This window comes from Cinclus cinclus, chromosome 11 (genome assembly GCF_963662255.1).
Source record: "Cinclus cinclus chromosome 11, bCinCin1.1, whole genome shotgun sequence".
Classification (NCBI taxonomy): domain Eukaryota; kingdom Metazoa; phylum Chordata; class Aves; order Passeriformes; family Cinclidae; genus Cinclus; species Cinclus cinclus.
In genome coordinates, this window is record NC_085056.1 from 7,295,758 (window position 1) to 7,309,804 (window position 14,047).

At 44.2% G+C, this 14,047-nt stretch overlaps 1 protein-coding gene across 1 annotated transcript in view; it reads right to left on the bottom strand.

Annotated features, from left to right (window-relative positions):
• Nucleotides 1–14,047, bottom strand: part of PLEKHG4 (pleckstrin homology and RhoGEF domain containing G4) — an 81,320-nt gene that overhangs the window by 44,800 nt on the left and 22,473 nt on the right. The window contains exons 4-7 of the mRNA XM_062499907.1: nt 9,113–9,328; nt 6,152–6,275; nt 4,962–5,055; nt 11–97 (exon numbers count right to left, since the gene is read on the bottom strand). Of these exons, the coding sequence (XP_062355891.1) occupies nt 11–97; nt 4,962–5,055; nt 6,152–6,275; nt 9,113–9,328 (521 nt within the window). The remainder of the gene's footprint in view (nt 1–10; nt 98–4,961; nt 5,056–6,151; nt 6,276–9,112; nt 9,329–14,047) is intronic.

Sequence of the window (14,047 nt, forward strand, 5' to 3'; positions counted from 1 at the left end):
GTTCCTTTACCTGTCCTGCTGGTGGCTTCTCCATCCGAAAAGTCAGATCTCTTTCAACCAGAAGCAGTACTCCATGAATACAGTGAGGATCCATATCCTACAACAGAACAGAGCACAAATCCATTACTGATCTGCCTCAGATAGGAAGGAGAACGTACCAGACCAGGTTCATATACAAGTTTGCAATTTATCCTTCAAAGACATCTACAAAGCCTGGAAGGCAGTCACCAGAAATTAAGGAAGGTCAGTCTACAGAGACCAAGGTGATGTCTTTAAGGCAGGTTGCTTCAGATCAACTAGTCCTGCAATATTTAAGGAAGCAATGGAGAAAGGTCAGGTGTTGGCAGTAGTAAAGAAGCTCTGCCTTCTGCACAGGGAAGTGACTCAGGAGAAGAAAAAAAAAAAACCACCAAACTCAAAAACCATATTCCACGTCCAAGTTTTTTCCTAATAACTTCCCTGGTCACTTCACCTAACCAAAAGGAAGTGGCTTTCCCCCCTCCACCCCCAACCCAGTGCCAAAAACATCGTCTTGTCTCTACTTACTGCCAATTTACAGTCAAGTACTTGCATCCTGTTTCTACTGTTAAACTGACAGAAATTCCAAATACAACGGATGTTTGGCAGCTGTAGTTCAAACTCAGTGATTCAGGAGCAGCTCTCCAGTTATAGAACCATTCTACAGGGAAGTGAGAAACAGACAGAGAGAGCAGCAGCAGGAAGAGAGAAACACGGCAGAAAGATCTAGACCATGGAGACAGGGCTCCCTACACATATGATGCCTGGACCAGGAAAGCAAGGAGAAGAGACATTTAAGCTGTTGTGCCACAGGATTAAACACATGCCATCCCATTTCAATGTCTCCTACACAGTCTTTTCCTCTGCAAAGATCTCAGGAATTGTCATGCAACAAGTCCTTTCTGGTGTTGCTCAAGCTGCAAGGAACCTGCCACACAGCAGGCCACAACAGCAAAGGGAACTTGTTTAAATAAACAGCTGCAGCATTGAGTAGGGTTAAATATCTGCCCGGAGCAGCAGAGCCAAGAGTACAGAGAGAAGTGGACCAACAGAATGACCTAACATGACACTGGACCCAGTTCTGCAATTCAGAAACAATGCCAACACAAGGAGCCCCGATTCTGCAAGCGAAAGCAGCAACAGAGATTCCAGAACAGAGAAAAAAGACCTTTCCCTCATCCAGTCCTAAACCACGATCCTTTTAAACAGGCAGCAAAAAAAATCCCAACTGAAACACCTTCCAAAACCATGAGAGGTTTCTAAATTGTCTCTAATTTCTCCAAAGTGAATTATTCCCACTTTCACTGCTATTCAAACACTGAACAGAAGGCCAAAAAGGATTTACTGCATAATTAGGCTGCATAAGGTAAATACTGAAGAGAGGATGGGGAGATATTACAGCTGTATAACCAGCTCTGAATTTATCTGCTAGAAAGTACTGAAGGATGAAGACTGGATGCAGATTCAAGACTGATGATGGTACTGAACAAATTTTTACTTATACAATCCCTCTTTTACACCAACAGTCAAGAGATGTGCAATCTAAGTGAGGGATTGTAAAGGTAATGATGGTGTAACAAGAGGCTACCACAGCAGCCAAAACACTCATTTGTTTGCTACTCCTGAAAACAGAAATTGAAAAATCATTCACAAATAAAGCTGTCAAGGGAGAAGTTTAAGGTTTTCCAATTCAAGAAGAAATTGTATTTCCAAAAAAATCAAGTACTTTTCACCACATTTTGTAATTTAAACAGCTGAAGTCAGTCTCATCCAGCACTGATGGAGCAATCCAAAGACTGAAACAGTCACATATAAGTGAACTCCTCACCTCTCAAAACAGGTACTGTGTGGACAGCATAGAATAGAGGGACATCAAGAGGAGCTCAGAAAGCACCAGGGTAAACATAGACCCTTTCATTATTACTAAGAGAATTTGATACTTTTTCCAATGTTTCTGAGACTGAAGTTCCAGTTTTCTCCCTTCCTGCCCCAAATGGAGACCCGTGGCCAGACTTAACAACACTGGCACAGTCAGAAGCACATGCTGCCAGGAATGCTTGTGCAGAGGGGAGAGTCCCCCAGGTACCTCAGTCAGTCTCAAAGTGATGACTAACAGAATACCAGGGGCTCCCTGGTGTTTAACGTGACACCAATGTTCTCTGTACTTCTGCACTAAGTGAGAATGCAAATACAACCCTTGACCAAAAACGTTTGCACAGAACTTCTCTGCTTTCAAATGCTAAACTGACTCTTCCCAATCCAACACACAAACACAGCTGATTACAGGATTAAGACTTCACAGTGATATGGGAAATTCAAAAGAATCTCACTCTATTAAGACTCAGGCAGAGGGAAATCCCATAGATACCTGGTCACTGAAGGCAGAGCACACATTCCACTGTCCATGCCCCACCTGCTCACTGAGCAAGGGATCAGCCTAGCACTTCTGAGTAGCAAAGTTCCTCTTAAGAGCTGCACCTCCCCAGCATGGAGCTTACTGGTAGCAACCTGTAACCAAACATTACAGCATTTATCCCTGCAAAAAATCCTTGCTCCAAAGCATCATTACACAGTTTCCCACAGGAACTAAGCCTGATCTATTCCTGCAACATGCACACTCTGTGCACTTCCCTTCACCTCCGCACAGAGCTGCCAGAGTTCCTCCTGCTTCTTCCTGAGACAGCTGTGCAGCAGCTTTTATTCTGCCCCACTCCCTCTGCTCCGGCTGCTGCCAGGGACAGAAAGATTTCCCAGCCACCCAATATTCTAAAAAGAAGGGGAAAGAAAAAAATTCTTGCAGAATACAACCAGCCCTACCCTGAAGGCAGAGAGAACAATCTCCCAACCAGTCTACCAGGTGGTTCTGGACAGAGTAACTGACAGACTCCCAGGGCTGTAGGGAAAACTAACCTGCAAGTTAAGTCACCAAAGTTGCCTACTAGCACTTAATTCCAATCATGCATTCATTCTGGAAAGATGGAGAAGCGGAAGAAAGATTTCCTCAGGCTGATTTATCTTGACCCAGGAACCTTTGCTCCCCAGGAGTCTCTCTAGGCTTAACAGATCCCAGCAGGCAGGGACTCTGCATTAGGGAATCTGATCTGTGCTTTTCCCACTGTGAAGCAGTGCTTCCCACTGCTGGGTCAAGAGGAAAACAGCCCCTCAGAATTGAGTAAGCAATGCTGGACCTCAACATTTAACAGATTCTGGCAAATTATCATAGTATGCTTCACAGAAACTGTGTAAATAAAATCCTATATAAGGAGAGCGCAGGACAGCAGAGAAATGAGCTCTAGAGACAGTCTGCCAGCTGTCTCTCAGTGTGTGAGAGATATGAGATATCTCTCATGTCTGAGATATGAGATATGTAAGAGATTTCAGAAAGGACCTCAAGGAGGTGGTGTGCTCTGTGACCTTAGAGGCATAACATACAGTCTGCACTTCAGTGCAGTCACTGGCCAAGCTAATCCTGCTGCACTCCGGAACACTTAGAATGCCTCACTGTAGTTACACGCCATTTTCTGTATTACTCTATCCTTGCCCCAGAGCAGAGCAAAACACTGCCATGGGATCACAGAGTAAATGCTGAGGATCTCCAAAAGGTTCAGAGGAGCCAGGGATTACTCCTAAGCCATTACAAGCTAAGGAGCTACCTGACCAGGTCTCCTTTACAGAGTCTTCAGAAAAGTCAGTGTAAGGATCAGAAAACCATAAGCCTCTGTCAGTCGTTACCTGGTGCACACACTCAGATCCAGCAATCTGTCTGGCATTAAACTCTGTTAAACAAGTGTAGCACCACCCTGATAATGAGCTGCTCAAAGCCAAACAGCCATCACTGCACAGCAAAAAACTTCCTCCCTCCCTCGTTTCAGAGGGCAAACTTAAGGTTAAAATGGCATTATTACCATGCTTGTATAAGAATTGAGACAGCCAGAACACGTTGCTGATTTCCAAATCAGCCACTTACATGGACAGTGAAATGCTGAAAAGCTTTAGCAAGTCCACTGCCATGTGGGCACAGCATAAAAGAGAATGTGTTTGCTTGTTACCTCTGCAGAACTGAGCAGGGCACCAGATTACACCTTCACCACAGAGAATAAGCATGCTGATAGAGCTCACAGCTCCACCCAGCCCAGGAAGCAGGAGGACAGACCTCTGAGTCAGACTCAACTCTCAGATGTGGCACTGAAGCACATAAACCACAGACATCAGCTTCATTAAAACATTGCCCTGTACCAGTTTTCAGAGTTTGAGTCCTAAGAGACCTAAGCTCTGATTTAAAACGAACACCTGCTTAAACAAGATTAGTCATCACTACAACCAAGCATCACCTTGGCTTTCTAACAGCAGCTGATAGTTTCTATCTGGGAGTGGGGGCAACACAACCCACTGGCTTCCCAAATGACTGATATGACAGCCTTTGACCTGAAGCAATATAGAGTTACAGCACATCTGATTCTAATCGTTCACCAACAGCCACATCAACAGCTGCACGTGCTTTTCCACCTGGCATGGCAAGCAGTGTCCTTCCCTTCCCCTGACAGCAGGCAGAGGCCTCTCTTCCTCCCTTCTCTGGCAGGAAAAAATCTCTGCATGTTTCACACAGCCCCTCAGTGCAGGGGACAACACCTCCAAGCAGGATAATTCATGACAGCACTGAGACTTGGGTATGGGCTGTTCTCAGCACTGAGATGAAAGAAAATTTGGAGGGGTGGGGAGGGGTGTTCTCCCCTAACTCAGACTTGCTTAGGTTTTTTGCTTTGTCTGCAGTCTGGCAAGTCCAGGTCATCTTCCTAAAGCAGGGCTTGGTGCATCATCTCTCCACCTCCCAAAGCAAACTGAAAGCCAAGTGGCAGATGGAGACATAAGCAGCAGATGGAGATGTAACATCCAACCATGAGAGCAAGCCAGGCAGTGTTCCTTTGCCCAAGCTCCAGGCTCACCTGCAATGTGCTGAACGCCTTGAAGAGAGCAGGAACGGGTGAACAGCGACGAGCATCCACAAGAACAGTGAGACCCAAAGCCTGACATTCTGGTCTGCAAGGACAAAGACAAAATGGTCACCTTTGCCACCAATTAAAATTAACAAGACTATGGGAACAGAATCTGTAGTCATGGCAGGGTGAAAAAAAACCAGTATATTATGGCTTTGTAATAACAGGAACTAACTGGCCACCTCTTCCTAAACAAAACATGCACACAGAAACCACCGACTGATTGCTCAGTTTTTACCTTTGCCATTTGATTCTACGACTTCCATCCAATTTCCCATTTCTCCTATCCCTACAACATGTGCTACTGATGGCAAAGGTGCTGATGTACCTGGATAATACACACAGGAAAACTAATACTTCTCAACTGTGTTCAGGGACAAGCTTGGTTTCAGCTTCACTACTTCAGAAGAGCAGCCAGTCTGGAGCAGACCCAATGCCTATCTCACCCAGAATAAGATTTGAAGGCAAAATCCTAAGAAACCAAGCATGAGTTTCATGCGTCAAGCCTGCTCCCCTTATTAATTGTTTAAAGGCCTCAAAAAAATCACTGTCAGAGCTAATTTTATGTCTTCTTATTTAATCATCTAAAAGTCAAACATAGTGATGAGCTGGGGCAGAAGGGTACATCACAGTGAAAGGAAGAGAAGGTGCAGCAAACTCCAGCCTGCAGGCTCCAAAACCAATTTTCAGCAAGATATCAAGGCAGTCTCTCAACCCTTGCAGATCCTCCCTCCCTCTAGTTTGGAGGCCTGGCACTAAAATATCATGTCACAACACTATCACAGACCTGCTGCATGACTGCCCCATGATAGCTCCCAAATCCCATTTTCTGAACTGATGAGGGATAGCAAGAATGGCTTGGATTCATGGCAACGCACAAAAACATTCAGTACATACCCAATTATATCACACGATGTGCACACAGCATACACAGAAGTAAAAGTAAAGTGTAGGTAAAGTGCTTGCTGAACACAAGCCTGTTTACCCTAGCAGGAGATTCCCACCTGTGCAATTTCAGGACTGCCTGGACCAAGTTCCTAGGCCTCCTTCCATTCCTGCCTCAATTTCCATCTCCCTTGAAAGGCAAAAGAGGACAGGGCAGCAGCTGTCTGCCCTGTCAGCCCAAGAGCATCACCAACCTTGGGATGCTATGCAAGTACTGAAGCAGGCGTACAAGCTCAGTGGTATTGCAGTGGGGGTTTAGCCAGGCTGTGCTCCTTGTTGTTATTATGGCCACTGCACGTCCCGATTTGTCTCTTGTACCTGTAAAAGAGAGGGTGGGTGGAAATCACACAAGTAATTCAACAGAGCCAGGTTCCAAGTCTGTATGCCTCATATTCTCCACTAAGACTCCAAGGCAAAACCAGAGACTAAGAGAAATCTGTTTCTTTCTCTCCTTAACTCTGTTGCTACCATGGGAGATACTGTCCTGGACCACCTCTCTCCCCCACCCCAGGGACAAGCATGCAAGCTGACAAGTAAAGCAGACACAGATGGACAGCCTCAAGCATGGAAAGCTGCCCTAGTGTGATCTCAGTCTGTCACTGACATGGACATGACTCAACTACAGGCCACAGACACACATGGACACCATTTTGAAGCAGGGCTTTCTCCCTCCCAGGGACCAAAATTGTGACACAGGCTTTTTCCTGCTAACAAAAATCCTTCATCATCAGTGCGATTCAGGAGGACTTCTATTATTCCTGAAATACTGTAGCCTGAATGCTGCATAATCGGAGACGAAAAGAAATTAGAAAAATCTTATTAATATAATTTGTTTGGTAAGATAAGGGGACCATCACAAAATAAAATAAAAAAGCAAAGCCCTCAATTACTGAAAAAATGGCTCAACAACCAGGATCAGTAAAAGCTTTCTTATTCTGAAGCAACATCTTCTGCCCATCAGGCAGGTTGTCCATCACCAGAATTTATTAAAACTTGAACTTTTATCTAGTGATCTGGGAAATGCCTGATCAGGTCAAAAAAGCAACCACGGCCACCAGGCTTAGTCTTCCAACAGTGGCATAACCTAGAGCAGAATCCAGAACTGAAACTATCCTGGAAGTTTTGGCTAACTCCATCAGCAACTAGTTTATTAACTAGCTTTTATTCACCATTCATTATAAAAGTTATTATTTCTAATGTAATTACTGTATCATTACCACTGACTAACATAAAGCATTTAACTGAGTGGTGAGTACATTCCCTCACTAGACTGGGTGTCAGGATTGCCCACTGAAACCTCAAAGAGACAGAGAGGTCAATCAAATCTGACAGTGCTTTTACTGGAAGGAAACACAATTCCTTCCTTAGAGAAAAACTGCCTTGGAAGGAGTATCAAAACAAATCCTTGCTTCTTGTGGGCATTTGAAGATCATTTGATATCCCTTCATCACATACTCAAAGGCTTTTGTCTCATTTAACAGTGGTACATTATGATAGGAATCTGTGACAATGGGAGCACTAGGTAACATGGTCAGGCTCCTGCAACAGCATGGACTGAAAGCTTCTCTGAAAGACCCTCTACAACCCTTTAACTTTTTGGGCTGTTATATACAGCATAAAAATGTCCAAAGTGATCAGCAGACCAGAAGATTAAAAGCCTCCTTTGGAATTTGCTGTAGCAATTCATCTCCTAATGCGAAGTTATATGTATGAATGCACATCATTCTGCCCTGCCCGTGGTTTTCCATTTCACCTTCTTCCAGAAACTGGAAAAATTTGAACTCCCTTCTTTCCTGGCACAAAGGTGGTTTCACCTCTTTTCAATAATACTATGAGATAAACAACCTTCCAGCCTGTTGTTGTAAGACACCCAGTTTGGTTACAAGAAAGGGCTGTCACCTTTCTCTGCACCACTTCTAATATTTACTATTTCCTTTTACAGCCCAAACTATTTCAGAGGCAGCACCAACAAGTATACAGAGGTAAAAAATCAGTCTCTTAATCTGTCTGGTCATCTCCTCCCCTTCATACATCTGAGGTCAAAAAGGGTCTTGCAGACCCAGCACCACCTGGGAGATGCATGTGCTGCCTTTCTGCTCTCCTTCCCAACTCCTCCCCACTGCACAGGTCTGCCTGACCACTCCTCTGAGGCTTGTTTCTCTGCCTGATTTTCGACTCGTACATGGCCCCTAAGCTGATCAAATGCAGCTCCTCCTGCCCCACACTGAACAATCCTCTCGCTGGCTCTGAAAGGACAAGCCCACAGGGGCTCCTTACAAAGAGCTGCCAAATGCTGCTTCTCACTAGAGAGGTAGATCTTACTTCCTCTGCTTTACTTCATGTTTGGTTAAACACAAAGACATCCTGTGTGGGCCCTGTGCACCAAGCAATCCTGGCTGCTCTGTCCAACAGACTCAGCTTTGTTCACCCCTCTGCCAGAATTCATCCCATGCAGGAATTTTATCTACAGCTATTTGATATTCACTGCTCTATCAGATGCAAACACTGAATAACATTTGACCTACAACCCAATTCTAGCAGAATAATTCTGGGAAATTCTCCCTTGATAGCTAGTTTTGTCATTTGCTATTTAGCAACACTGCTGTTCACCCTACACATTGCTCATCCACTTCACTGGGATATTCCTTTCAACACTATGTGTCATGAAATCAAATGTTTTCAAAAAATCTATTATATCTAGGTGGCTACATTTAATCAACCAAACTTCTAATTACCAAGAATAAAACTGGTTTTGAAGAGTCCTGTCAAAGAGCATCTTCTATATTCCTATCCTTTAATTATCTACCAAGTAAATCAAGTTCCTATTCTTCTGACCAGGTCTGATGTCAGGCCCACCAGCCCATCATTAGCTGCACCCTCACTCTACTCTTTTTGAACTCCTGGTATGAGCCCACAGATTTGGTATTTCTGACTCATACATGCTTGGTTAATATTTTGAGACTCCTGAGAGGCAAGTTCTACTTCCTGTCCTGCCTATTCATAAATTTCAGATGATTCAAGAAGTGGAACTTCTGAGAGGTTTGGGGTGAAAGAAATGGAACTGGCAGCAGTCTCTAGCACTGCAAAAGGAGGTTTGTCTCCTTTGCATTCCTACAAACCACATTTCCAAGACACATTCTGGCTCAGCCACTCACCAGGCAGATAGGCAACTCCACTCCTGAGCACTTCTGGGTTCACATCCTTGACTATGGTAGGTGCAAACTGACCACCCCAGGCAGTTCCAGAAGTTGGGGATGTTGGTGGAGTAACAGGTGGTGAAGTTTCCTCCAGGTCACTGCTTTTACTCACTGGTTTCAACACACCTGTGCCAGTTGCCTCTTTTCTCATCTCTGTCTCTTCTGACATCACCCCTGTAAGACAAGCAATGAACAGAAGCTCGAGCAGAGTTCCAGCCAAAAGATCCCAGGTGAGTACCAGACTGGGGTGCCCCCAGCCCCAGCACTCTGCAGCTCCTCCAGCCCTTTAGCCAGTAGCATGCATGTTCCAAAACAGGTTAAAAGATGAATACCACTGTAATTCTAAAAAAAGAAACCAATTTATTCTGAAGTTGCAAAGTATAAAAGCTCAATTCAGATCGGGATTATTATTGTAGTCAAAGTCCTTTTTAAAGGTAACATATCAAGCAGAACATGTCTGCTCACAGCTTGGAAGTCTGGCACAGTGCAAGTCCCTGGCTGAGCTCCAACAGCCAGAGCATGCAGCAGCTTCTGAAAGGGAGAGCTACTCCATCAGGACAGAATTACTCCCTCAACACTACTTCCAGACTAGTTCCTGAAAATATGAAGTCAATTGGAGGCTGACAAATCAGCTGGAAATTAGCCAAAGAGACCTTGTTCTCCTCGTCCAGCCTTTTTAAATTAATATTTCATGTGAAAGTCAAAAACCCATTTACAGACACTGAGGAACAGGATGATTATCCCAACCAGCTCCTGCTCAAGGACTGCAGAAAATGCTTCCTTTGTCTGACACCTCAGCTCTAAAGTACAAGTTATCAGAATCAGTCAATTCTAAAATTAAATATCTTGGCTACTACATGGAAACTGAGGCTAGTACTATCAAGTTTCAATTTTCATGTAAAATTATCTGGAAAGAAGAAAAAAAGTATCTACCTACTGTGCAAGAAGTATTATTCCCCAATTCCCAACATCACAAGAATTAGAAGCCAACAGCACATCTTCAGTAAGAGATCTTTAGCATCCTAAATACACAACTAGGCTATTCCTGTGCTGGCAGAAAGCTATACTAAATAAAAGGCTATACTTCATTACAAATCCTGATACTTCAGTATCTACCTATAAAAATATCAACCTTTCTTTAGGAAAATAAGACTGGAATATTTATTTGCTTGCTATGAAGTCAGACATTTTAATTGCTATTTAAAATTTACTTCAACCATCCTACCTTCCTGCTGCATCAACAATGTTGACACTTGACTCAGTTTATTTACTAACAGATTCCAATACTTCATTAAAGAGCAGGATCAGGAACAAAGCAGTCCTTGAAGTGGCTTTCAATACAAGTTTTAGCAGTGAAGGAGATTTACAGGTTGAGGCTTAGCCCGAAATGCTTTCAAAATTGCTAAAATGGGTGAGAGAAGTGCCCTGAGCAGCATGGCTCACTGCAACAAATCATCCAACAGTGAGGGAAACTAGCAGGAGCTCATGGGCTCTGCACCATGGAGGGCATGATAGAATAGCTGCTCATTCTTCTTTGGTAACACCCCTGGTTTGGGAGCATCCCTAGGATCCATCTTGGCATCTGCTGCATTTGGCCACATAAGCTGTTGTGATGGCTTCAGGGCTCTGCCCAGCTCTGGGCTGTACCAGAGCCCCACTCCGTTCCTAGGGATACCTCATTCTCCACTTCCCAGGGGTGCAAGAGGACATCCGCCTCAGACAACACTGATACACTGATCTTCCTGAAGCAGCATTTTAGAGGGGCACCGATCTCCTGCAGAAAGGGCATCTTGAACATCACAGAATCATCTAAGTTGTGCCCAAAAGTTTCATGTTAAAGAGCTGGTAGAGTTTCTAGGAGAACATGGAATCACCTTATCAGTGAGCTGAAGAGCCTGCCAGTAAGAACTACACAATTTGTAACAAAGGGGTCTGCATTAAATCACAAAAGCCTGCAAAGAGGACCAAAATGTGAGATCTAAAGAGGACAAGAAATAGAACATAGCTGTGCTCCACACAGGTTACACACCAGGGCAAGAGAAATACATAAATGTATGCGACAGTCCTGCCTTGGGTATCTCTTAGGAATGAGAGAGCAGCTCCCAAAAGGTAGGAGAGAAGCATTTTGCTCAGCCCACCACACACAGTCGTGGTACTGGGGCTTTTCAGCCCTGAGGAAACTTCACTAAAGCTGTGCAACCTCCAGACTAAGCACATCTTGCCCAAACAAAACTCTTCCCCGAGCTTCTGAAGCCTAGCTCAGATCAGCAGATGCCAGCTCTCCAAACAGGCCCAAGCACACAGTTTGTTATTTGCAATCTGGGGCGGAGGCACTCACTAAAGCGGAAATTGTAGAATGCGGAGGATTACATCTAAAAGCAAATTGAGAACAGGGACATCTGAATTTGCCGTGTTTGCAGGTTCCACCTTTCCCCGAGGTTAAGGAAGTGGTAGAGGAGGATTTGCTTGTGTGCATTTCAAAGAGACATTAGCATTTTCCCTGCAAACTGCCCCAGCACCAGTATCACTTATGCTAACATCAGGTAGTAACTGGGACCTGGAATGGAACGCCCTAACAGGTGCTGCTCAATATGCCCCAGTGTGGCTTTTCAGCCTATTTCTTTAATATCAATGTATTTTTCACCCACAAATTAGAAGAATTCTTTCCAGAGCTGCGAGGTTTCAAAATCCACTTTCATTTAGATGTTAGCCATTAGGAAAAAACAGCAGTCACATTATCTGTGAATGGAACCAGTGTAAATTTTAAGCCACCAACTCAAAACAGTTCACATTTGACTTCAGACTTTTTAGACTCTATTTGTGCACAAAATAAGCTCACTGAGAATGGAAGTAAAGGGAGAGAGTCAAGGGACAAGGAAAATCCTGCAGACACAGCAAACTCAGATGCCCCAGTTCTGAACGTATATTTTGACACAATCTACAATATCTGCTGTAACAAGCAAACTCCTCCACCTCACACAGAGCAAACCGTGTCTCTGCCCACTGCTGCTGAGGTGTGAACTTCAGATCTGAATTGACCCAGTAAAGCTTAAGCTTTGCTGTTATTTGTAGTTTAGGCAAGATACCCAGAGTTTCCAATCACAGTAAAAATGAATCACAGCAAAATGACTTCAACAAGACACAGAGAATTTAACCTACAGAACTGCCTTGCTGGAAAAGTAGAGCCCATTTGTAAGACATTTGCTTTGCTTTGTAATTTTATCTCTGAATTATCTTATATCTCTGAGGGTTTAATGGGGCTAGATAAGGGGATGGCTTGTTTGGATCTCAAAGCAATCAAATGTAATTGAATGGATTAAGCTTTTTATAGTGCCAGCTATAGTGTTTAAGAAATACTGCCAGCATTAACAGATACTTGAGCAGCCCTTTACCATAAAGAGTTTATTTGGTTAGTTTGGGTGGTTTTCCTGGCAGTTTAGGTTGTTTCTTTTGCTTTACAAGCACTGAGATAACAAGGTTTGCTTTCCTCTTAAACTGTAATGCCCAAGTTTACCATCAGCACACTTGATCCACGAATGTCACTTATTTCAGCCAAATCCCCAGAATTTGTATTGTCTCTCAATAAAAAACAATCTCCGTGTGTACCCTAGAGGGGTCCATCACTGCTGAAATCTCCAGCAGCAGCCAAGATTTAGTCTTTGGACCGGTGGGAACATCACACTTATCTCATAATGAGCTGGACCTGGCTAATTTTAGACAGAAGAGATGAGAACACTGAACAAGCAGCCACTGGACTCGTGAGCAAAGTGTCCACCCTGCACTAAACACAGACTAGGTGTTCCAAGGCCTGGTCCTGAGCAAGGATGAAGTCAAGACAGCTTCCACTTGGCCAGGGGAATGGATACCCATGGTTATTTCCTGGCATATATCCCCCAAGCCCCACAGATAGGCTGAAGGTGATATTTTATTTTTTTTTCTGCTCATGGTGACAGATGCTCAGAGAGACGTGCACTGCAGGAAGAGAAACTTTTGAGCTGACCCCTCTATTTCACACAAGAGAAATGCTTGTCACTTCAAAAGTATCAGAAATGCCTGGCAACCCTGGGCTTGCCTAACTATGGAATTAAATTAGTTTGATGCAAATGTTAATGAAATTTTATTTTAATCAATGGACACTAATTTAGCTCCATTAGGAGGTCACTAAGACATCAGGTAAAATGTGACTTTTGGACACTTGAGAAGCAGGTGTGCATGCAGTCAAATGGAATCATGCTGCAGCTCTTGGCCATATAATTTGGGACCAGGGCAAGCACAAGCATCACAGTGGCAGCACGTCCCAAGACAACCAGGTCTGGATGTGCTGCCCCAGAGGGTCAAACATGCTCTAACGACATGGATCTGTTCACCAACCCTTTCAAGAGTCCTCACTCCACTATTTTAAGCTGGGTAATTTTCCTAGCCAGGGGTCTCAGGGAATGAGAGCTGTTGAACTGGAATGGCATGTTCCACCCGCCCCCGCTGCACACCCGCTCCTCTGTGAGATCTGCATATCGAGCTGCAGCTTTCCAGACTCAGCAGAGCAGGACAAAGCCCACACCCGGCCCGTGTGGTTACACACTGCCTGCCTACAGTCTGGTACAAAAGGCAGACACCTGGATTGCCCTCTCAATTCCTCCTGAAGTAGCACAGCTCCAGCTCAGGAACCCAAGCATCAAGAAATCGGAGTAATACCTGCTTGAACATTCCATCTGAATTTAAGTTAGATGCTTAATTTCTGTGCTCTTCCACTCAAGTTAAACAGCTCCTACTTGAAACATAATCAAGCTGAAGAAAGCATGCCGGAGGGGAAGGCAAGGAAGAGGGGGGAATCCCTCAGCTCTGCAGTTTGCTGCCTAAATCAATTATCAGCACGTACATTTGTTCATCTTCAGG